Source organism: Anser brachyrhynchus, assembly GCF_964034855.1.
Source record: "Anser brachyrhynchus genome assembly, chromosome: 3".
NCBI lineage: Eukaryota > Metazoa > Chordata > Aves > Anseriformes > Anatidae > Anser > Anser brachyrhynchus.
In genome coordinates this window covers 83,167,489-83,194,290 of record NC_137696.1, presented here as the reverse complement: position 1 = coordinate 83,194,290, position 26,802 = coordinate 83,167,489, and the positions used below count along the sequence as shown (strand labels likewise).

The window sequence follows — 26,802 nt, the reverse complement described above, 5'->3', positions numbered from 1 at the left end:
TTAATTGCTAAAAACTGAAGATGATCCACATGCAATTCTGTATTTTTATATATTCATTTACTTACCAGGTTCTTGCTGTAATAATCCCAGAGTATGGTGACAACAGATAGGTTCCAGTCCCAGAAACTACTCAAAGTCAAACAGCACTGAAGATACATTCGTAACTGTTCCTCTAATACACCAGTCTTGCAAAGGGAATAAAAAGTTTAAATGTAGGAGGGAAACATCACCATGTCTACATATAAACCCAATATTATCAGACTACCCAGAATAATTTCTTCATATAAACATTATTTCTATTAGAATGACTCCAGAGGAGGGCCACAAAGATGATCAAGGGGCTGGAGCACCTCTCCTATGAAGGCAGACTGATGGAGTTGGGGTTGTTCAGCCTGGAGAAGAGAAGGCTCCGGGGAGACCTTATAGCGGCCTGCCAGTACCTAAAGGGGGCCTACAGGAAAGATGGGGAGGGACTCTGTGTCAGGGACTGCGTTGATACGATAAGCAGTAATGGCTTTAAACTAAAAGAGGGGAGGTTTAGCTAAGACAGAAGGAAGAAACTCTTTACTCAGAGGGTGGTGAGGCACTGGGACAGGCTGCCCAGAGAAGCTGTGGATGCCCCATCCCTGGAGGTGTTCAAGGCCAGGCTGGATGGGGCTTTGGGCAACCTGGGCTGGTGGGAGGTGTCCCTGCCCATGGCTGGGGGGTTGGAACTGGGTGGTCTTCAAGGTCCCTTCCAACCCAAACCATTCTGTGATTCTCAACAAATATAAAGTAAATGGCATCTGCTATTACAAACAACGAACTAGAATATAAAAGCTGACATACACAGAGACGTTGTTATCCAATGCACGTTGTAAGGCAGCCAATAAAATAGTTCATCGTGCACCCTTTCAGGTGTCCACACATTTGTAGACTTTACAGTAGCAGCAACCTCAATACTGAGGGCCTAACTTGAAACACAATTGCACGGTATAGGACCTTACAGAACAGTAAATAGGGCACTACACTGAATGCATAGTAAGTCAGCTGAATGTTTAAACCCTTCTGTCATATATGTCCAAAGGAAAGCTCATTCACCACTGATACAGAGGGAAGGTACAGCTATCTGGAGAGGTCATGCTTCTCTGAACAGAACAGAAAATGGGAAGATCTTTAATTTTTGAATCATGTCCCTTGTTAAACTCCTGCAACATTGCAATATTGATAACATCCCAGACAACTCTAAAGGAACAGCAAATAAGCCTCTGAACAATCGCTAATGAGTTCCTCTGCAGAAATAGAAACATTTTCCAAATGCTTCCATCAGTTCCAAACTTTGCAGACAAACCAAAGACAACCCACAGTAAAGAAAATAGGAAATTCCAAACAATTCGAACACAGTGAAGCATTCAGATTGCAATTGTGAGCTACTGAGAGGGGGACAGCTTTTGATGTCAGCAAAACTGGACTTGCATCAGAACTAGGACATAAGGAGCTCCCCACTCAGAATGAAATCATGTGTTTAATCCAGCCAGTTTTAGGCATCTACCTCAGGATGATAGTAAATATAACACCCTGGGAGGACTTGACTCCACTTGTTCTGTGACGAGAGAAAGCCCTGACCTACTTTCAAATACATCTAAATACTACACAGGCTTGGAAATCCTAAATGTGTATGATGAGCTAAAGAACGATATAAAGGGGAAGAAAAATAAAAGAGATACAAGATGGTTGGACTTGATGATTTTAAAGGTCTTTTCCAACCTAAATGATTCTCTGATTCTGTAAGATGAGTCTTACGACTTAAAATCATAGCACCAGGAAAGGGAATGAACAAAACCTCATTCATGTCTCAGATAAATATCAGGAAGCTTTCTCTTTCAGTTCCAATTACATCCCTGGATCATGGACTATACAGGGTCCTGGTTTACACATGTCCAATGTTAACCCAGTTCAGAAAATGGTTGAATAAAAAACCCAAAACAACAAAAAATACAACAACAACACAAAACCAAACAACCTACCTACTGATGCCAAGCAAAAAACATCAACTTGTGTTATATTTTTGTTATTTTTAATGGACTTTCATTAAGTACCTGTTACTGAAAGACAGTGACTTTAATTTCACCCAAAATGCTATCTCTTATGGCTTACTATGTCTTAGATCTGTTTCCCCCCAAGTTTCAGTACAACATAGGAGTTATAACTCATTAACTTATCTCTAACTTTATAAATCTGGATATACATTCCTGTAGAAAACATTATTTTCTAAACTTTATTAGAACACTGTAAGCACTTACACCAACCATCTACAATAACTTTTAATGTTTGCCTTCTCTTATGAAAAATTAATCTAAGTTATACACCTTCTAAAGAGGTATATTTTTTAAGCAAGTTGAAAATTGAAAAGGCATTTTCAGTTGTCATAGAAAATTACACATTCAAGACATTACATATAACGTATGGAAAACACTGAAGTGTCCATAGAGAGGACACATCAAGAGAGTAAGACAGAGAGAATAACAGTTCAAATACAATAAAAATGTCAACAAATGAAAGGTGATCATCAAGAATTGTTCTTAAATGACATAACACTACATACAAAATCAGTAGTGTCCCCAAAATAAAAATAATCTCACCCAAAACCAAGGGACAGAACTGAAGTCATTTTCAACTGTGCTATTTTTTATGAATAAGAATCTGGATATAAAACAAACTGCAGATGAATATATCTATTCCTCTAGAGAGATCTACCCCATTACAAAAGATGACAAGACAAACAAAAACCACGCACACCCATTTTGGAAAGAGAATGCTTAGTCCTAAAATTGTAATTTGTGCACAGGATTATATTTATGATCTAATTTAACAAACGACTATTTCAATTAAACTAATTCAACAGGAAACATGGTATTGTGAGCAACTTCAATTTCAACCATTATTTATCTGTCCAACAATAGTTTTAGAACGGCTTCCAAAACCAAGATAGTACTGAAGGCTTTATCTTGAATTTAATATGAAAGAGTTCTCCAGACTTCTAATACCCCTGGGATTAATGGATTCTTTCACTTCTCTTTTGCTTAAAATGGTCTCCTGCACTGCTGGAAACACTATGAGAACTCTTGAGGTAGTCAGCTTTTAATTTATCGCAGAAGGGAGGAACACCAGATACTATCAAAATGATAGTATTATCTAAACACAACATTTTTCTATTATGACCTCCTACTGAAGTAACAAAATTGGTTTCCTAGAACACAAGTAGTTCTGTATTTCGTTTAGATTAGAATTAAACACCAAAGTAGTGAAGGTATAATAAAATTGAGGCAGAAATCAATCATGAAGCATTTACTTCCCCAAATGAGAGAAGACTAGTAAGACAGACTGCTATCAGCCCTTACAAACAAACAAAAAAACCCTTTTGATTCTCACAATAAAAGTTCCTAAACAAATTCATCTTATACTAATAACCCATTAATTTAGTCAGTTTGATGTTGCCTAGTATACAAATACAGATGTTAATATTCATTAACATTCCTAGTACAGTAATTTTCATTTTGTGCAAACAGAATTGTAGACCAGCTCTACCTTTGTCGTTAGTCCCAAAACAGAAATTCAAATTACAAAAGAACTAGGCAATACATCATGTAACCAGTTTCCAATAAATGTCTCAAGCATTGAAGATGTTAGTCGTTGAATATAACTGCTGGTTTTGTGATACAGATGGGAAATCTTTCATACAAGCAATTGTCTTCAACTCTATCTATCAAGATTTTTAAAAGAAAGGGTGATTTCTGGCTGAGAAACTCACCAATCTGTCAACTGTTTGAAACTGAAAGGATATATCTAAGGAATCATAGAATGGTTTGGGTTGGAAGATACCTTAAAGATCATCTAGTTCCTGCCATGGGCAGGGACACCTTCCACTAGACCAGGCTGCTCAAAGCCCCATCCAACCTGGCCTTAAACATCCACAACTCCTCTAGGCAAGCAGCACTCTACACTTGCCCAGGTATCCACTACTGCTTTTGCCTTTATTTACAGCCTACAGGGTATCTTTACTTCCCACCTATATACTGGTCCCCCCTAACCTGAATAGCAGCTTCACGTCTTGCCCTTGCTCAGCTATATCCTTGAAGGCAAGGACTTCCTACCTGGAGACTGCAGCTGCACTGCAGCACCCCTCTGCCACCTTTACCTGGACATGGGGTACCTTCCTCAGGAAGTCTTTTATCACCCCCAAAACCAGGCTCATGCTGCATGAAGGTAGCTGAGGTTCTCTGCTGTCTGCATGAGGGCTGCCCTCTCCATACTAGGGATGACCCACATAGCAAACTGGAGGTGAGAACCCATGGGCCAGACTTGCTGCTCAGCATCATGCCTGTGAAGATGGACCACCACAGAGGCAGAAGCCATGCACGCAGGGACAGCAGGGACCATGAGTCCAGAGCTTCACTCTGTTACTGACACAGTATTTACCTCACGAGAGAGGTGTGTTCTATGATTACCTTGAAGATTCATTGGTTCAATTCATTAAAGCTGTTCTCAGTTAATGTGACTTGAGCGTTCTGGTCACTTTATCCATCACCTGCACCACTGATATTTTCCTGAAAACCTTAGCTTTAATCACTAAGTTCAACCGTTTTACTGCCAAAAAAAAACCGTTTTAACTACCAAAAAGTTGCAGTTTTGACACTGGTTAGTCATTTTTGCATCCCAATATTGAGCTGTCCTAAGGATGTAAAAGCTAACTCTAATGTCTGCTGATCCATCAGCATAGGTGATGGTTCTTTTCTCTACTTTCATGATACTCCCTTACCCTCAAAATTCATACCTGCAACAGTGGCTATTAAATCACCTTTTCACAACACAGAAATTGACGGTCATGTGAAAATAAATTATCAGTTACTGGTAGGAGAAAGACTGTCAGTTTACATTGCAAATTTATGATACGTACCTTTTTCAAACACACAAAAATATGCATACTTAATTTCATCTCAATTTCCCTCATCTGTTGTGTATTTCCATTCACTTTATGTTCCTACCTTTACTGTCTATAAGCTTTTGAAGTTAAGGAGCAAGAAGCACAAGTGGATTATGAAGTTGATGGGCATCATTTGAATCCAATGGTATTAAACATAACCAGATTTTAACCTCCCATATACTTAAAAAACAGAAGGTTCTAATCACTAATTCCTGCCCTCTCTTGTAAATGAGAGATTCACTACAACCATTTCTTCCAACATATTTTGCAGAGCTATTACTGTGCATCTCTATGAACTCTTCTATAGAGTGCATGCTTAAAAGGATGGCTTAGGTAGGATTCACTAACAAGCTAAGGCCAAGCCTTAGTGGGCAATATCTTTAGTACCATCCCATTGTTCATTTCAAATAGGAGTCTTCTCCCTTCTTCTTTCCCTGCTTGTCCATGTTCCATTTCATTACTGACTTCTTGATACTTCATTGTGCTTGCCATTCCGACTTTTCCTGGTCTCAGAAATACTCACTTAGCAGATACTTCAAAGATACAAGTGGATAACACAAAAGGTAAAAGCTGAAGGTATGAAGCTGAGAGACTGACAGAGATGGACATGCCTACTGGTAAAGGAAAAGCTCCCTCCTAGACACTGTCAGGAAAGTTGGTGTGCGAGAAGAGGAAGGGGAATGCATTTTTTAATCAAAGTATGTAACATGCACTCACATATACATATACAGATACAAATGTTCTCCAAGGAGCATTTCCTACAATCAATTAACTCCATAATGGAAAAAAGGAAAAATTTCAAGAAAGGAAATAAGGTAGGTGACTCCTTGGACTGTTGGTAATAGCTGCAAACAACTTTGGCAAACAGAGGTTTGTTTCAAATCCAGCCGTAGCTGCCTTTGGAACTTAAAACAGACACCTGCCTTGTATTTCTGTGTCATTATTCAAATCTTCTGAACTCAACCATCTAGCTACCTTATTGAACTGTCTACAAATCAATACCTGTTTTACAAAAGCATCGAAAATGCTGTGTATTTTATGTATATTCAGCTTTAGGATAATATTTATTTTAAAATAGTAAGATTTCACAAGAAAAGAGGAACATTTAAAAAAAATATGTAACAAGTGTCCACTTACTGTCGTCAGGTTGCTGACATACAGAACATTTTCCTACACAGGAAAATGGCTAATAAACTACTTCAGATATAGTTGCCTCATATCTCATCTAAATTTCTCTAGTTTCTCTCCAAGAATGGTAAGCATCCAATAAGTGATGTCATCACTATAGCTTTAACGTATATGCACAGTATGCATATTCAACTATATACCATGAAATCATTCCAAAAAATATTAACCTTTTATTAAGCCAAACTTATATACACAAATGTTAGAGTTTACATGTAATGTGATTTTTCAACATTTTAATAGCCAGCCTATTGTATCAACTATCCTAACGACTACAAAATATCTTTTTGTAAAATCTGTAAGAAGTATTGATCCTTACTCTGCTTCTACCACAGCTGTCACTACTGCACGAGCAAGGCAGTAATAGCAATAAAAAAGAACTGATTCCTCTTCTGCTTTCAGCAACAGAACTTTGCAGGATTTTTTCTATCTGAGACCAAATATAAAAATAAACATGTTTATTCTCATTTTAAGCATACACAAATTAAAGAAATTATTTTTATAGGTGTTGCTGTTACCACATTTGCAATTTGTACCATGCAACTTCATAACAAATTTACAGAGCTGCAACGTAATATATTTAAAAACATGATGAACAGCATATTTAAAAGCATTTTAAAAGGAGGTCAATTCTGACCTCTGGGCCATGAAGCATTGCATTAACAGTTCTGCAGAAAGAAAAATGATAAGGTATGAAATGAGTGCTCAGAAACTAGAACCTTATCAGTAAGAGTTTGATTCAAGCCTGTAAGACAAATTGCTCAGCAAGGCAAGTCACCTTCCTGCTGTGATGAGGATATAGCTGAATTTTCAATGCAACTGACTATCTCCCTCATCATGTCTCTTCAACTTGATATCCTTACATTCAGTATCTGGTTTACATTTTCTAAGCATCCAGTTCTTATTCTGAATACATCTTGTCTGAGTAGCCATATACCTACCCTTCTAGGATAATTATCTTTTTCCTTTATCTGACAATTTAGCATCAAGCACAACCACTTTAAAGCACGTGTAACTGCTAACAAGGAGGGAACCGTATACTGCCATAGTTCATATACGTCAAGGATGTTCATTTACCTCTGATAAAAACACTAGAACTCCAAAAATACACTTGTTAGTTGGTCTTTGTTTCATGCACTGTCTTTTCCAGAAAGTATCCCTGACACTTCCCATGTTCATTATTTCTTCCTTTACACACTTACTTGAGCATCAGTGGATTTTTTAAGGAGTTCTTCCACAAATTTCCAATTGGATTCCTTCCGTTTCTGAAAAATAATGACTATCAGCATGAAATAGTATTTGTACACCTCACAGGAATCATTATGTAATAATGTGAAAATAAGAAGACAAGAAATTTACAGAAATATTTCATTTCATGACAGGATATTTAGTCACCACTGAAAACAGATTTTTTGCTTTATGAATGTAACTGATGTCTGTCCTAAAAATTAGATCTAAACAACAAAAAAAACAACACCAAAATTCACATACCAAAGAGACCCAAAATAAAGGGCATGCTGTTTTAACTGGTTTAAGGGACTCATTTACAATTCCAACCTTCATTTTTAGTAAAGAAGCAAAAACATTCAGACATTTTTGATTTGTATAAGTAATGTCTTAAAATTTGTCTTTAACATTCTCTAAAAAGGAAGAGATAAGGGATAAGAAGAAGGGAAAAGGTACAATCTTACTTTTCTTGTTTTTATCTTTTCAGTGAAAAACTACTTCTAACTCATTTTTCCTATGACAATCACAAAGGATTGTTATGGCTAATTTGGTAAGGAATTCGTCAGGTAGCAATGACGTAGATAGAAAAAAAATGCAGGGTAGGTCAAATATGGCCCACAATTCATATTTTTCAGCTTGGGAAGGCAGATGATTACTCATTTGAATCAACTTGGCAATGTATATTGAAAAAAGAAGTTTTTCCAATTAAGGCTATTTCCCAGGAAAAAAAATAAATAAAAGGCAACCCAGTCAACATACTTACCATTCTTAGCTACAACTAGATCACCCAGGAGTATCAAAAATCACCTCTTACGCTCAGTTATGTATATAGCTTGTATAGATAACTAGATGCTTGAAGTAGTACTTTCTTCATTGTCTGCCTTACTCATTCCCTCCACTATCACAACTGTTAATCCTTTTATTTTGCAGATATCCGTCCTTTAAATGTCTGTACAGAGTTTATCATAAAGAGCATCTTATCCTTTGTTAATGGAAATATAACTACTTCCCAGCAGCAACACTATTGTCCCCTGTCCTTCTCCATTAACTACACTAGTTAATGCCACGACTTGGTGACAATTCCACACAGGATTTCAGAGATTACTGAGAGAATTTTAAAGATCAACACTTTAAAAAGATACAGCGATATATATGCAATGCAATTTGACTACTTAGTGGGTTTACATTTTTGCACTACAAAAAAAAAAAAATATTCTGGAAGACTGCTGATGTTAACAAGTCACAGTCTATAGACTGTTTATGGGACAAATGTGAATCAAAGAACAGATCTGCAGAAAGTTAAAGTAAAGCTGTGATTTCAGAATTCAGAAACTTCAACAATATCAATTAAGGAGTTCCTACTGCTTTCTCTTCATCCTGCCCTCACAGTTTTAACATGCCACTGCTCAGCTGTGCTGGTACTTCTGTTTGTGGGACCCAGTGAGAACCAGATCAGTGAACCAACCCAGAGCTTTAAGAATAAAATACAGAATGGAAATGGGGGGAGGATCTGGCCTAGGAGGCCCCTAGAACAGGGCCACAAATAATTGTGCCAGAACAGCAGAGGGTATATCATGCCTAGGGTGGTGTAAACAGAACTTCTTAAGCTGTTATTGATGCCACAGCCTTTGTATCATGAAACCACAGCTGAAATCCTGTCAGAAGGAAAAACCACTGCATCACTGCTTTGTGTTTTGACTGCTATAATTTCGAGACTAATATTATGTGATTACCTACACGGTCCCACTGCAAACTCCAAGTAAAGTTAATTGACTGCTCAAAGGCCAGATTTATCAGAGATAAACAGATATTAAAGAATCACACTAAATGGCTACGAGACCTCTGGATGTCTGGAGCAGCCTGCTCAGAACATGCTTTTAGCACTCCCGTAGCCCAAGGGCACACGAGTTATATGAAAGGTGTTTATAGCCACAGTTCCAGCCCAGCTGCAGTATGCAGATCACCTTACAGGATCCTGGAGTAATCTAGGGCAAAATCCTGACACCGGCTGGAGCCGATTACAAGCACGCACCCGGGTTCAACCCAGACTCAGGAAAGAACAGCACCAACAACCTGCTGCACCCTTCTTGCAGCCTCAATTGTCTCTGCCTTTTAACAGACGTTTCATTCAAATCTCACTGCATTTACATCCTAACAGTATTCCCTGCTACACTGGCAATATGGCATAGCAACTGTTTCAAAGCCCTTCTTGTCAGAGAATGTGTAGAATCTGCATCTCTTACTCCAAACCTGCTGGCTTACCATATCCCCCCTCCACCCTGACAGAATCCTAAAATCAACAGAACCTGGAGACCTCACAGTAAGTAAAAGTACTCCTGAAACAAAAAACTTAAGCTGAGACCCTCTGGGTTCTCGGGGAGAAACTCCTGCAGAAGAAACTAACACCTGACTACCTGTAAGATCCATCCTAGGCTTCTCAGCTGGAAGTCCATGTTTGCATATCTTGCTATGCAGTCATTTCAAATTATTCAAAGGCAAGAATTCTTAGCCTCGAGTAATTCTGCCTATATTTCCCTAGCCCACAGTATATTGAAATTGACCCCTGCAATGTTCAGAAGTGGCAATTTTTCTCATTGGGTCCCATCTGCTTTTTAAATCCTGCTTCTCAGAATAGTGAAGTGGAACCTGAATGTGGGGTTAGGGAAAGAGACACCGTGCATCCCTCAGAACACAGAGGGAAAAGCCTGTGCCAAAAAAATTCTAGTTTTAAAAGTGGTTTCATGTGTATGAAATATATATTCAATATATATGAATCATTGCATATTTGAAATTACATTATATGAGCTAAAGGGGAAAAATAAAAAGAAGCAAGTCTGAAACCTATTTAGAATTTTAAAAGCTTTCATAACATCCTCAAGGCCATGCAGACCACATTAAAAAATTGAAAATCTTCCACAGATGACATAGGCTTAGAGGCAATTTTTGCTAGGGAGCACATGAATAACCATCATTATGACACATCACCCTCCCACCTCTGATCACAGTTAATTAAAAGAAAGCATGTGTCATGAAGCTATCACGTCAGATGTTTAACCAACAAAACAGGACTACACTGAGTCCTGATGTAATTCCACTGACTTCAACAAATTTATATCAAATTTTATCCTACTATCTTCAAAGAATGTTTGAGGATGTACTTCATGGGAAGAAAAAGAAATTATTACCATCAACTATTTACGACAGATTACATTCTTGTTGCTGACAGGTTTGCTTTTTTTTTTTTTTAATAAGCCCCAGTAGCAGCAGAACAGGGAACCCTGGACAAATAACAAGATTCAAAATAATGTGAGGCACTGCTAACAGTTTGAACATAAAGAGTATGGGAAACATCAAAAGAAGTGTGCACAGGATGGTCTCGTGATTTACAAATTGGGACTTGGAAATTCTCTTCTCCCAGATGGGCTCTAAGGAAAAAATATTGTTTAATCTTGGGCAAATCACTTCCTGTCACTGCATCTCAGATTCTTACTTTAAAATAAGAACAACAGGAATCTTTTTTTCCCATTCAATGTCTGTTTGGCTTATTTAAATAATATAGTGCCTCGGGCAAAAAATAATCTCTCATGAGGCTAAATACATAGTATGTATCACTATGAGAGACGGGGGAAAAAAAACAATGATCAAAGTAAACAGTATCACCGCATTTTGATTAGGGCATAAAATATAAGAAACCCAAGATAAATGTCTCCTCCACACTAGTTTCTGTATTCAACCTGCGAATAACCTTTTCTCTCCATCTAAGTTCCTCTAACAAGCAGGGAGTGTAGTAATTCTATCTTCCAATGTCCCTCTGAAATATACTATGGACTGTGGTTCCCCCTGCTCCAGTACCTTGGGATCCTAAAGGATCTGTCAACCCACAAGTGGCAGAAACGTATGAGCATTTGTATGTTCACCAGAACTTCTAGCCAACAGAAATGGCTATGAGATTTCTAACCAAGCATTCAACCACTGAGTTACCCTAACTTCCCTACATTTTTTTTTCTTTTTCAGGAAGTTTGCAAGATAAAAATCAATTAAAGTAATTTTTAATTAGAAAGTTTAGTTTGACCTAGGATTGAAAGCATTCACAGAAGTACAACATGTCAACATTCCTTCACTGTTTATATACTAATGCTTTTAAAAATCTAAAGATTGAACAGGGGAAGAAAAGATAATTTATCAAAATAAATTGATCAGCCAATGTGATCTTACTTTTCCCTGTTCATAGGTCTACAGTTCATAAACATGTTTCAGGGTTTTAATCCTTCATCCTACATCAAAACAGGAAACATTTTTGAAATCTTTGTATATATTTTAATAGAAAAATGGTACGACATATACATTTTTAATAGACGTAATTAAATTAGAAATAATAAAACACACTCCACAAGAAACTTAGATCTGATGCTTAGGAAACTGGGGAAATCCAGCTGAAATGTAAAACAAACACACAAAACAACAAATCAGCTACATTTCTGGGTCTTCAGCTATCTCTAGCTTCTAGTCAGCTCCCTCTATAGTCAATTAAGGAAAATTGGCAGTTTTCATACCACTCAAAATGGATGAATTGCCTCAGTAAGTACCCTTTTCCTTCTAAATTAATGATTACAAAGTGAAAACTAGACAGGATGAATCTCAGACTAAGAGACTGAAAAAAGAGTCGAAGTTTACATGCTCCAAAACTCCAGAAAACTAGTGAGGTCCATGCAAGAATTTGATGCACCAGTACCAAAGTGTAACCCCACATACAACTTACAGACATGCAAGAATGGCATGTGCAGGTCTTACCTAGGCCCTTCTCAAAATACATGGTAATGTCAAGTCCCTCACAACAAAATTCTCAGAAAAGAAGTCAGTAATCCTGGTCTAGCCTACTTTAGCTGGAAGGAAAAGCTAAGACCATGCCCTAAAGGTAAGCGTCTTGCCACTTACTGCCAGGAGCTTGAATTTATCAGTTTTTAAACAGTGTCTGCCAGTATCAGACATCACAGAAAATTAAGCTATATGCATATATATATGCATGTCGACATGCCAATGTTGTGATGTAAAGAGAATACAATTAGCCAGACTAGAATTTATCCAGAACAGAGCTACCACTCCCCCCACCGAGTGGCATTACCAACTACACAGTTAATGTTTGAGGTTTATACTTCACAGAGTACAATCTAATGTGCTCAGTTCCTAGAACAGCAAACTCAGTGAAGCATTTATGCTACAGGCAGACAGTCTTAAAACACACACTACATCATTAAATATATGTGCTAGCAACTAGCACGGATTTTTCACGTTTCCTTAATACAGTAACCTACTGAATATCTGGTGTATGATATGAATATGTCAAGGGATGCTGGAATGCTTAGTGACTTGTACAAAGTGCTTTTTAATACTACCAGCATCGAAGGATTTCATTTAAACAAACGTGTAAAATCCTTTAAAACAACATCAACTGTTTTCTGCCAACAAAAACAACCAAACAAAGATTGAGACTTAAATTAAATATTATAACTTTCGGTTATTTAGAAAAAAGCATACTCACCTTTTCATCTAGATCTCCATTACGGTCAAACTGGTAGAGTGATGCCAGATGAGTAATAATCCACCAGCTAAAGCTCAATGGGTCTTTACACTGAACTGTTTCAAAAACAGATGTCCTTTCAGAACTACTCGGTCTTTCAAATATATTCTTTAGATTTTTGTTCACCAAGCTCCAGAAACACTGTAGAAAATCCAAAAATAAAGTGTTCCATAAAAATGGAACTGTGTTGAATGCTAAAGCCTACCTTAACAATGTTCTCCACAATACCGTCATTTTTTTATTATTATTTATTTATTTACAGAAAACAAGCAACACGACAGTCATTTAAAGATAATAACAGAGACTAGCGTTCAGCATTACGAGAGAAAACCTGGAGCTATTTTAGGATGCTTTCCCTCAAACACCAGTAGAGAGCAATGTGAAAGTAAAACCTTTGGTCACAAGGAAGACTATAATATGACACTTCACAGGCAAAATTAAGAGCGTATGGAATGACAATGAAGAGATGATCACCAGGTTTGTACTCATATGAGAGTTCATATTAAAGTTGATTAATGAATACTTGATATAACAGATTTTTGAAAAACTCTTAGTCCCAGACTAACCTAACAAAGGAAGAGAGAGTCGTAAATAGTAGAGAATCCATCTGGAAGATAGCAAACTGAGGTTCAAATTCCCTGTTTTGTTCAAAGTCAGTCCGTTAAAATACTGATACAATACTGATAAACTGATTAATCTCTTTGACTCAGACCCCTATTTATAGCACATTATGTCTTCCTACAGACTGTACCCATCATCCCTAATTATGCAGAACCTCTCTGGAACTTCTTTGCACTTCCATTTCAACCACCTCAGCTGGGTGACGCTACAATTACAAGAATCAAAATCCAAGTTGTTCTGTTATAGGTAATTTAGGTACAGGTATCAAAGACAGAAACATGGGCTAGATCGATCATTAGTCTGTCTGTTCTTACATTTCTAATACCTGGAGATAAATCATTGTGTGATATAATACATAAATTGCAAACGATTAATAAAAATGTGTAAAGATGGTTTCTCTTCCGACACGTCCTACCATACAGCTTTCAATCTGCTCCTTCACTTTCCTTAGCACAAGTAGCTACTGAGTTTAACAGTACCTTAGGCCATAACCAAACAGTATACTGCAAACCTTGAGTCAGGACTTGATGCACATTAAAGAACGTGGCCTAAAGCATCACTGTGAGCACGCAGTTCTCCTAAAGCAAAAATGAAGTTCAGTTCCATCGTCAGATATGCGAACTAGTGCATTCAGGGCAGCCTGGGAACATTTGGCAACAGCACTGCATATATAACATGAATGCGTATGTAACAGTACTCTTCGATTACCTCTGTGTGAGACCCTTTATTTCTGAAGTCCAGCAGCTGAATAAGTAGAATCCACAATTCTTTAATGCAGATACAGGGATAATGGTGACTAGTAAGAGCCTCAGAAGGTCTCACCTAAAAGACAGTATGCAATACAATTATTCAGAGAAATATTATTTTTGAAGTTGCATTATATGTACCAATATTTCCTGTTCCCCCCCCACCATTTTTCCCCTCAGTTAAATAATATGGATACAATTACAGATTGGAAAGCACATTATCCCATTAACAGTCCAAATACATCTCTCATACAACAAAGACTGTTTCCTGATTTTACATACATTATAGGTTGTACTATTTCTTAGTTTCTTCTAAGCCACTTTCAAACATTATTTAATGCAATGAAAATGGGTTTCTGAGGCCTAAATGAAAAGGAATTGCAATAAATACTGTTTTGTTCTCTGACAGTAGGGAAAAGAAAAAATGATTGATTAGATTTTCTTGATGTTTTCAGGAAGATAAGAGAAAGATTTCAAATGTTTTAATAGCTATTATTGTTGTTATTTTTAACTGAAAAATCCTTAATGACTAGGCATAATGCTCCTAGAATATGTTTTTGTTGGCATGAGGATGTTAATGTTCCCACAACATTTCACAAAATCTGCTTTTCGGTAAATTTACTGCAAGGCATTCTTTTAATATGCAGAAAACAGCATATTTCAAGTCATGTACGTTATTTGATTACTATTCCATATTTAACAAAATTCACTCAGACTGATGCATTTCAAATGCAAAGCAGTCTTCTTGTGATTCATCTTTCAGTTTTACATTCCCTGAATTGTGAAACAAAATAAGCAAAACAGATAAAGGAAGTGCTAAATACATGAAAATTCTCTCTACGCTTCAATGTTTTTAAGATTTACCAGCACTGTATTTAACATAATCATAGTATAGACAAAACTTTTACTTACTCTGTCTTAGGACTTATGAATCTACTGTGCTGTATTCAGAGAGAGTAAAAAAAGGTGCAAAAAACTTTGCTTAAGGAGCGTAAGTAATTCAGGACATTTTACCTTCAGCAGGGACAAAATGCTAGAAATGTAGTAAGAAAAAAGTAAGACAAATCAGCTTAAACTCATTTTATCCCAAAACAATCAGTACTCCAAGTTTGAATAGTAAACCTACACTCCTTTTAAGCCAATAGAGGGGAATGGGCACCTAGAGAGACCTATTCCTCTAACACACTGCAGGAGGAAAAACTGTTGCTATACTTCCCTAACAAATAAAGGGAGCCTACGGGGACTAGCCAACTAATTCCTAGACACCTAAATTTGATGAGTTGAATCCTGGATTTTTATATCTTCTTGCTCTCCCTGCTCCATTCATGCACAACTGTTCTCGTATCACACTGGGATTTAAAATCATTTCTGGGTTTGGCAACCTAACAGTGTAAATTAAAAATTAAATCAAAATACGCAATGCCAATAACAGTAGAAGCTGTGTGAAAGAGACATTACAGAAGTGGGAGTGAATGAATAAAAACCGCATTCACAATTAGAAGAACAAGTATATCACCAGTCTCAACTTCTGTTTCAAATCTGCATAATATTCTATAAGTATACAGACTTTTTATTCATTATGCACCTTTAGTGTAATATATTTGCAATGACTGTTTTCATACAGTTCCAAATTAAATACTGTAACACTTAATTATAAATATGATTTTATATGTATTTAACATATAAATTACATTTCATATGTATTAAATAAATGTAACAATTTGTTTTTCTCTTTCGTTAACAAATCCTGCTTACCCCATGAAATTTTCCGGGTGGACCCAGGGTCAATTTAAGAATCTCATGAGACCAAGACTGGAATATTTTAAATAATTCTATTATTCACATTCCACATTTGCTACTTAGAGTTTTTCATATGCCTATGCCTCCACATGCTTCTAGCTAAAGATCTATTATGGGAATCCCTCAATAACCTGAATTAATCTTATGTACATATTATCTTGAGAATAATCATCAGCGAGACCAGTAAAGTCTATCAAAAATTCATTATTTAACTGCTAACTTCCCAAAACTGAAGCAGCCTCAAACATACTCTGGTTATGACTCATCAGCAATGAGATCCCTCAGAAGGGAACAGCCTGTGTATTGCAGATGCACTCTAACACCAGGGGATTTTATGGAAGTATTAGGTACACAACCTGTCTTACAAGTTACAAGTTTCAGGCGTTTTACCTTGAGTTGTTGCAGCAATTTGTACCTACTACTGTGCTTCTTTACAAGAAAGCAGGATCTCTTCTGCAAGATATGCAGTATATGACCAGGATAGAGTATGGCTAGTAGTATCAAAGCAAGGCATTATATAGAAATCTCAGTTATCCTTTGTTTAACCCATATTGCTTTGTTCAGAGATAGTCTGGATCTCCTCTTGCAACATCAGGAGTTCAGTATCTTGGTAAGAATGGCAAATTGTGGTAAACTTGGGGTAATACAGCTCTGGTGCCAGGGATGTGCTGCTGAGAATAGAAAGAAGGGATATATATGTCTCTGCCAAATGTATCTCAGGGCACAATGAGCTCCTTGTCAAGTGTCTTGACACTACAACTCCCTAAAACACAGATTTGAAAACACGAGTATGAAGGATTGGTGTTTATGTCCCACCTTCCAAGAACACTCACAAATGCTACAAGCTGTGCTTCTGAATATTTTCAGCCCAAAGCTTAAGACATGTTTTAGTGATGAGCTGACATTGTCATCCATTATGGGTCTCAGCTGCATTTTCAACAGTTTTGAGGAACATTACATCCATTGCTGGATTATAGCAACAACTGCATACTAGAGGAGGAACCAACGGCTACTAGAGAAGGCACCAGCTGAAGAGAGGTTTATACAGCACAAGTCCAAGCTCCACTTCAGAAATCAATCTCAAATGTAACTAGTTTAAGATATGCAGCCCAATCCTAGGGAGAGCTGAAGAAACAGTCGTAGCAAAACAATCTTCTCTATTTGTAATGTGGCTCTGTGGAAGTAGGACGAATCTGTCATTTTAAACATCTGGCATTTCAAAGCATCAAGCACAACGGTCAACAGATAGTACTTGAATCTTCGTTTAAAAATTTACTCTCATCCATTTGCCTTTTGAGAGGGGGAGGAGGTTGCAGTATTAACTGATAATTTAATAGATTAAAACGGATTTTAAAACATAAGACAACTCTCTCCAGAGATAGTTTAAAGAACAGTTATCAAATGCTGCTACAGCTATTTTCCCACTGACTCCATAAACGGCAATATGAAAGAAGGGGGAGTCCATTCTTCATGTCTGTGTACCAGAAAAATTATATATTATACAGTGGTCACTGTTACTTGGAGGTCTCAGTTCAGTCCTGTATTCACAGATCACACATGCCTATCTAAAGAAGGTTTCAACACAGTCAGAGAAGATTGCACAGCTCTTTTACTAGCTGATATATGGAGCTATTATGAGTTTCTAGCTTTGGAGTGCTCAAAACAAGCAAGAAAAACACTGCAGCTAAAGAAGGAAAGAAAAAAAAAAAAGAAGTTTTCCCTTGACAAACGTAAAAGAGCTGTCAGAGAAAGATGAGGTTGTAGAAACGGGAGAAGTGTAACAATAAATTGTAATATGACATTCTGTAAATGTCCAGTTAGCTTACTGCCAGGATTACAGTTATTCTTTTTGTTCCTGTTGAGAGTTTGAAAAGTTTTTTTTTTTTCATCTATAGCTCTAAACCTTTTAGACTGTGCCATGTTTGGCATTAAACCTGGAACACTGAACTTATGAAATGTGGCACTCACTTCTGCTCTGTATACAGTGCATTTCAATAGTACTCCCTCATTCAACTGCCAGATGGTCATGAATAAATATAACACAATTTGAGCTCCTAACAAATAACACTCTTTAAAACATGGACATATTAAGCCATACATAACATTTAAAACTTAGCAGTAAGAAGTCATCTATGCATTGGTACAATATCTAATTCACATGTATCCTGAAAGAAGTATCTAACTGCTCACGTCCTATATAAAGGAAAAAAGTTACCTTTATATACTTGTTGATGGACAAGCTTATTAAATCAGATACAAGATTTCCACAGTGTGTTTCAAATAAACTGCTACTGGTTAAATTCTCTCCAGTTAGATTTATGAAATGGTTAGCATACACAACTTGTCCTAAAAAAAATAACAAAAGAAAATTACATCTATTTAGTTTAGGAAGACATGATTTGTTTCCTATCCTATATATCTTAGGATTGTTTTGCTGAGCTGTATGTAATTTTAATTTACAAACTCATTTGGAAATGCTCGTCCACTGTAAATTCAAGCTAGTCCCTTCATTACTACAGAGAAGTCTGATATTATTCTGGTTGACAGTTGAATAGTTTGGCATTTTACAGCCTTTAATTGGCACAGCTTTGCAGGGAAATTAAGATTTATTTTTCTGCAGGTTCCTCTTTGTCACATGCCAGTGCGCATGTTCTGAAATCACAACATGTTTTGCAGATATGCAAGTTGATGACAAACAATTCTAGAGAGGTCTAACACTTTCCTTAGGATGTGTTGATGTAAAAAGCTGGCATGATCATATTCCAACTTGAGCATTTGTAGACATTAACAGAGATAAAAAGGTAAAGTTAAGAGGCTGTAAGATCTTATCTCCCAAGCTTTCCAACGGTACTACTCCCTTGACATCATTGGAACAGAAGATATGTAGAACAAGACTGTAGTTTATTTTTGGAAATGCAGGGTGAAGCCCCAAATCCACAACATTGGTCTCAGCAGCATGAAGTTCCCATTCAGCATTCTTTACAGAATGAGATGAGAACGCAAGGAATTCTACAAGGTACACAGAATACAAGACAAAATAATACACACAGACATGTCTTGACTAGTGAATTTTGTTGTTAAAAAGCACGATCTTTCTGTTACAGAAATTGATTACTATATTACTGCTCAGAACTTTACCTAGAAATAAATACAGAATTCTGGAGGACAAATTACATCCAACAGGCTGCCTATCCCTTCCCCAAAAGGGTAACAATCCCAATCTATCATAAAGAGAAACCTGGAAGTTTTATAGAACAGCCAATCCATGCATTCTCCAGAAACAGGCATGCAAAACCAGTGAAAATGCATTAAGCTAAGGAAGGCTGTGTTCTGACTGTACTCAAAGCCTGTGAAAGCTAATCTGAGTTTCTATACCATTAGTTCGGCTAAACATACAGTGCATTCTTTCCAAACCTCAAGGTCACTTCAACTGTTGCAATTCCTTTATAGAAATTATTATAGATAATTTATAATAATGAGGGGGTTTGTTGCAGTGGTACTGATTATAGGAGAAAACATATTTTTGTGATTTTGCTAGCATGGAGATGAACAATACACATAATTATCACAAAGAAAATAATATTCTCTTCTGTATTTTAAGAATTTTTCTTCAGCCACCTAACTACTGCAATCGCTTTCTATGAGTTTTTATATGGTTTCTATAAACAACTACCTTTTGCCCTTTTAAAGCCCAATAAGTTTTTTTTTTGTTGTTGGTTGGTTGTTTTTAAACAAAGTCCTCTGACTAAGGCTTCTTCCTTTGTCCAGTATTTTTTCAGTGTAGTATATGGTTAGCAATGTTGATTCTCTGACCTGGTCCATCCTTTGAAACTCTTCCTACATTGTTTGCATCAAATTGCTGTTCACCATTAAAAATGCTCTTTGCAGTATATTTGCAATTTCAGAAGGTGTCTTGCTATTAAATATTTAGCACATTGCAAACATTAGTTGAGAACAAGCTTTGTAATCTTGGTCAAATTTTGATAGAAGAAATCCCTAATATTATTCCATTTAATTTGAGCTACTTGTAGGGAAGTTTAATGAAACGAAGATACACAGGCCAAAACATTTCATAAGATTCATAAAATCAAACCTACCTTCACCAAACTTGAATTTAGCCAATTAAATAAAGCTATGCTTAACAACTGCTACAAGTAGGAAATTATTCTGGACAAACTAAGATGAGTAATCATACATACAAGAATAAGTTAAAGAAAAATATTGTATACTTACTCATCATTTTTTCACCTAGTACATGAAGAATTTCCAGCACTAGCCAATGGATATCCAAGTGGAGGTGTAATAAATGCCATGATGGTGGAAAGATCTGTGATTAAAAATAAACACATTTATTTGTAACTTTTCTTTAGCGAATTCTGGACACTGTACTAAGACAGACAAAAAATGGGCATATATTTTGCCTGCAGTAAACATTATGGATATCTGTGAACAAATAGACTATAACATATAAACACATCATTCAGTTAAAAGAATAAAAAAAGAAATCTTCAAGACAATTCTCTCTGTAGAGGATGCCTGTGAAGCCTTTGATATGATCTAAAATACAACTTAAACAGTGTCAATTCAGACTTGACAGATTAAAACTAGTTATCCTTTCCTTTCCAGGAAAAAAATGCTTTACTTTAGCAGTGTGTGTGCTATCAGGTAGCACACACACTACTAAAGTAAAGTATGCTCTTAAAGTAATTCCAAAATTTCACTACTCTCTTCCTTAAAGATTGATTGAAATTACTGTTTCTTTCATTAGCTCAACAGTGGCCCTATTGACAAACTAAATGAACAGAAAGATTCACAATGCTGCTGGTCAGTGGATCGTTCCTCTCCTGATATAAGCTTATGCACCCTAAGATTGAAATTCCTTTTTTCTTTTTGAAAGCATTAACTATATATATGCACAAATCTTAGTGGGGTAATACTTTACTTGCATTCAATACTGCAGTTGCTTTACTTCCATTTCTGTACTTCTCTTCTTTATATGCACGCTCTTTTCCTATTTTAAATCACATTTCAGAATGTATTCTTTAAAAGTGCCCCTCCTACCAGGAAGTTCAGAAATTCCAGCCATTATCAAGGACATACAGCGAGGAGTTTTTTAACCATGCTATGCTAACTCAAGCCTACATATTTACCTGTATTATTATTTCTATAAGGCAGGAATAACTGTAAAAGCTATTCAAATATAAAAATAACTTTTAAAGAACAATATAAAATCCAGAGCTCATTAGGTGTGCTAGCCAAGTATGGGATGACATTTAGTTTATAAAGTGACAAAGGAAGAAAACAAAAATCATAATTCCAGTTTGAAGAAAGACTAATTTCTATTCAGACAAAATTAATCTAACAATACATACTCTCACAAAACAAATTTAAAATTATAAAAGCTATCAACCTTTGCCTGGTGTTGAATAGTGAATGCTGCCAGGACACTACTAGGGAGTTCACAAAGGTGACCAATATGCAGGGTCAAAGCATGAAGCTCTTCCACCAATAGTGATGGTAACTGGGCTTCTAGTTCTTCATATGGGTGGAGTACTCCATCATTATCCACTTTAGGGGGTTCCAGATACCTGAACACACACACACACGTAATCAGAAAATGGATAAGATGCAGCTATAAAAAGCTTAGAACATAAATTAGTAAATTGTGCACAAGTCTCACCTGAAGATGAAAACTTTCACATAATGCAAAAACTCAATACACTGACGCCTGATGCCCTCTGCTTCAGAGTGCAAGTTCGCAGCTTGACCTGAAGTAAAAGAGATCAATAGCTTAGATCAGATATGCCCACACTTTGACCCATGTATCGTGCATTCCCCACAGTAATTAAAACAGACCAGTAAAGAGACACGCTTTTCTGAAACCAACTTGGGAGATGCCTGGTGGCAAACAACCAATTCCAAATGCCATCTTGCCAGAGTGAGCCATTCCTCATCTTACTATCTCAGGCACATATCTCCATATAAAGGCAAAAGAAAACATCCAATCCCTCAGGAAAGGTGGCAGAGACAAGCAATCAGTGCTAGAACAAATCATTCAGCCCTACTGCCCAGCTCCGTGTCTGCTTCCAAGAGACCTTTAAAAAAATTAAGTATGAAGCGATTTCTCAACATCCTTTTCTCCTAGGGTAACACATAAGCATAATATTATTTGGAAACATGCTTTGTAACTTCTCTTCCTAAGAAGCACCACATGTTGCACAGTGCCTTAAGATGCGTGAAGCTAAGATTCTTTCATTCACAGTCCTGTATTCTGCCTTTCATTTGTGACTCTGTACACCATTATTTAGTTATTGTGGCTGCCTTGCACTTACCCTTGCTTCTCCACCTCTTTCCCCACACCTTGTTTTCTAGCTTTCAGCATTTATTACAGAAAAATAAAACTGAGTGCATAACAAGGTAAATAGAGTTATAGTCATTTAAGTACCCAATAACTATTGCCCAATAATGTATATACATAAATGTCTAGTAACCAGTCAGTCTGCAATACTTTACCTGATTAAGCACGAGGCAATCATTGTTAAGAGCACCACAAATGGGAACGGTAAACAAGGAGTTTGAGCAGACCCCAATGAAAAGTGTATAGCCCTAGAGAAGAAACAGGGCAAAACCTCTTTGCCACCTTCTTCACTGGATTGCATATCCAGGGGAAGGCAATCCAATTTGCTCCTCTAGCCAGATGACCACTGGGGAATTTTCCCTTTCCTTTTCTTGCTCACTCTCTCCCTTGTTTTTCCATCCCTTCCAAGGTAACTTTGCAATTCAGATATACCACTTGTTATGGACCCCACAAACAAAGCTTTCTGTGTATATGTCCATCTCAACATCTTTTGTGCATCAGCACTCACTAAGCAAGTACAGCAAATTAACTGGCACAAGTACCATAATACTCCAGTGTACAGCTCACCACTACCTCTGACAGAAGCATCTACTCTGGTAACGAACCACAGTTTTAGAGGACCAAATCACTCTGTTCCAAAGGAAATATTTATAGATATTACTGCTGCTATGTAGCAATTACAATTATTTTATCCTAAGTTCTTTGAAGTTCTGTTTAAGCTAAATTTTATATTACGTTAATTCACTACAAAATCTTTTGCCTACATTGTCATAGATCACTGATCAACGAAATAAGTGGAACAGAACAGAAACAGTACAGAGTGTTAAGATCAGATCAGGCACTTTCGAAGAAAGGCAAAAAAAATAGAGCATAAGAAAAGATTTCATATCATCTCCACATTACACAGTTGTTCATAACAAGTCTCCAAAGCTCATTAAGGTGGAAATTAAATGCAAGAGAGAAAGCCACCAAATCAGGAAGAGGAAGTGGATGAGGCCTTCTTCAGGCAGCTGCAAATGGCCTCACTTTCACAGGCCCTAGTTCTTATGGGAGACTTTAACCACCCCAGTATGTGCCGGGAAGACAACACAGTCCAGAAGAAAAGGTCCAGGAGGTTACCGCAGAACACTGAGGATAACTTCTTGATGCAGGTGGTAGATGACCAACAAGGAGAGGGGAGCTGATGGACCTAGTACTAACAAACAGAGATGGTCTAGTTGAAAATGGTCCAGTGCACCCTCAGTAAGTTTGCAGATGACACCAAGCTAAGTGCGTGTGTCGATCTGCTCGAGGGCAGGAAGGCTCTGCAGGAGGATCTGGATAGGCTGGAGCGATGGGCTGAGGTCAACTGTATGAAGTTCAACAAGGACAAGTGCCAGGTCCTGCACCTGGGGCGCAACAACCCCAAGCAGCGCTACAGGCTGGGAGATGAGTGGCTGGAAAGCTGCCTGGCCAAGAAGGACCTGGGAGTGTTGGTTGATAGTCGGCTGAATATGAGCCAGCAGTGTGCTCAGGTGGCCAAGAAGGCCAACAGCATCCTGGCCTGTATAAGAAGCAGTGTGGCCAGCAGGTCTAGGGAAGTGATTGTGCCCCTGTACTCGGCTCTGGTGAGGCCGCACCTTGAGTACTGTGTTCTGTTTTGGGCCCCTCGCTACAGGAAGGACATGGACGTGCTCGAGCGAGTCCAGAGAAGGGCGACCAAGCTGGTGAGGGGTCTGGAGAACAAGTCTTACGAGGAGCGGCTGAGGGAGCTGGGCTTGTTCAGCCTGGAGAAGAGGAGGCTCAGGGGAGACCTCATTGCTCTCTATAGGTACCTTAAAGGAGGCTGTAGAGAGGTGGGGGTTGGTCTGTTCTCCCACGTGCCTGGTGACAGGACGAGGGGGAATGGGCGAAAGTTGCGACAGGGGAGTTTTAGGTTGGATGTTAGGAAGTACTTCTTTACCGAAAGGGTTATTAAGCATTGGAACGGGCTGCCCAGGGAGGTGGTGGAGTCACCATCCCTGGAGGTCTTTAAAAGACGTTTAGATGTAGAGCTTAGCGATATGGTTTAGTGGAGTACTTAGTGTTAGGTCGGAGGTTGGACTCGATGATCTTGAGGTCTCTTCCAACCTAGAAATCTGTGATGTGATAAAATATTAAGGTTGAGGGCAGTCTCAGCTGCAGTGATCATGAGATGTTGGAGTTCAAGGTCCTGCGAGCAGGAAGCAGGGCAAAAAGTAGGACTACAACCCTGGATTTCAAGAGAGCTAACTTTGACCTCTTCAGGGACCTAATTGGAGGAATCCCCTGGGCCAAGGCCCTAGAAGGAAAGGGGACCCAAGAGAGTTGGCTAATATTCAAGCACCACTTCCTCCAAGCTCAGGATCGATGCATCCCTGCAAGAAAGAAGTTGAGCAAGGGGGGAAGGAGACCTGTGTGGATGGGCAAGGAGCTCTTGGGAAAGCTTAAACAGAAGAAGAAAGCATACGTGATGTAGAAGAAGGGACAGACCACTTGGGTGAAATATAGGAACATTGTAAGGGAATGCAGGGATGCAATTAGGAAGGCCAAGGCCCGGTTAGAATTAAATTTAGCAAAACACATCAAGGATAACAAGAAGGGCTTCTTCAAATACATCAGCAGCAAAAGGAAGACTAAGGAAAATGTGGGTGCGCTGCTAAATGAGGTGGGTGCCTTCGTGACGGCAGATACAGAGAAGGCAGTTACTGAATGCCTTCTTTGCTTCAGTCTTCACTGCAAAGGCTAGCCCCCACACACTACTGAGCCTAGAAACAAGAGAGAAAACCTGGAGAGAGGAAGACTTTCCGCTAGTTGAAAAGAGGACTGGGTTAGAGGTTATTTAGGTATGCTAGACACCCACAAATCTATGGGCCCCAATGGGATGCATCCGAGGGTGCTGAGGGAGTTGGCGGATGTGATTGCTGGGCTGCTTTCCATCATCTATCAGCAGTCTTGGCCATCTGGAGAGGTCCTGGATGACTGGAGACTTGCTAACGTGAAGCCCATCTATAAGAAGGATTGTATGGAGGACCTGAGGAACTACAGGCCTGTCAGCCTGACCTCGGTGCCAGGTAAGGTGATGGAACAGGTCATCATGAAGGCGATCACACAACATGCGCAAGACAACCAGGGGATCAGGTCCAGTCAGCATTGGTTCATGAAAGGCAAGTCCTGCCTGAACACCCTCATCTCCTTCTATGACCAGGTGACCCGCCCGGTGGATGAGGGAAAGCCCGTTGACGTAGTCTACCTAGACTTCAGCAAGGCCTTTGACACAGTCTCCCACACTATTCTCCTGGAGAAGCTGGTAGCCCATGGCTTGGACAGGTACACTCTTTGCTGGGTTAAAAACTGGCTGGAAAGCCAAGCCCATGGCTTGGACAGGTACACTCTTTGCTGGGTTAAAAACTGGCTGGAAAGCCAGGCCCAGAGAGTGGTGGTGAATGGAGTGAAATCCAGCTGGTGACTGGTCACCAGTGGTGTTCCCCAGGGGTTGGTGTTGGGGCCCATCCTCTTTAGTATCTTCATTGATTATTTGGATGAGGGAATTGAGTGCACCCTCAGCAAGTTTGCAGATGACACCAAGTTGGGGGGAAGTGTCGATCTGCCAGAGGGTAGGAAGGCCCTGTAGAGGGACCCGGACAGGATGGGTCAATGGGCAGAGCCCAACGGGATGAGGTTCAACATGGCTAACTGCTGGGTCCTGCACTTTGGTCACAACAACCCCATGCAACGCTACAGACTTGGGGCAGAGAGGCTCAAAAGCTGTGCAGAGGAAATGGATCTGAGGGCACTGGTCAATGCTCTCCTGAACATGAGCGGGCAGCATGCCCAGGCAGCCAAGAAGGCCAACAGCATCCCAGTTTGTGTCAGGAATAGTGTAGCCAGCAGGACCAGGGAGGTGATCATCCCCTTGTACTCAGCTCTGGTGAGGCTGCACCTGAGTACTGTGTTCAGCTTTGGGCCCCTCACTACAAGAAGGACATTGAGGCCCTGGAACATGTCCAGAGAAGGGCTACAAAGCTGGTGAAGGGCCTGGAACACAAGTCCTGTGAGGAGCAGCTGAGGGAACTGGGGTTGTTTAGTCTGGAGAAGAGAAGGCTCAGGGGAGACGTCATTGCTCTCTCCAGCTACCTGAAAGGAAGCTGTGGGAAGCTAGGGGCTGGCCTCTTCTCACAGATAACCAGCTAGAGGAAATGGTCTCAAGTTACACCAGAGGAGGTGTAGGTTGGAAATTAGGAGACATTTCTTCTCAGAATGAGTAGTCAGGCATTGGAATGGGCTGCCCAGAGAGAGGATGGAGTCACCATCCCTGGGATTGTTT

The 26,802-nt window shown here is 38.6% G+C and overlaps 1 protein-coding gene across 1 annotated transcript in view; it reads right to left on the bottom strand.

Annotated features, from left to right (window-relative positions):
- MMS22L (MMS22 like, DNA repair protein) overlaps window positions 1-26,802 on the bottom strand; it is a 97,824-nt gene that overhangs the window by 61,023 nt on the left and 9,999 nt on the right. Inside the window, exons 5-12 of the mRNA XM_080586468.1 lie at window positions 21,801-21,888; window positions 21,531-21,708; window positions 20,354-20,447; window positions 18,336-18,466; window positions 14,283-14,396; window positions 12,915-13,094; window positions 7,351-7,413; window positions 66-185 (exon numbers count right to left, since the gene is read on the bottom strand). Coding sequence (XP_080442594.1) covers window positions 66-185; window positions 7,351-7,413; window positions 12,915-13,094; window positions 14,283-14,396; window positions 18,336-18,466; window positions 20,354-20,447; window positions 21,531-21,708; window positions 21,801-21,888 — 968 coding nt within the window. The remainder of the gene's footprint in view (window positions 1-65; window positions 186-7,350; window positions 7,414-12,914; window positions 13,095-14,282; window positions 14,397-18,335; window positions 18,467-20,353; window positions 20,448-21,530; window positions 21,709-21,800; window positions 21,889-26,802) is intronic.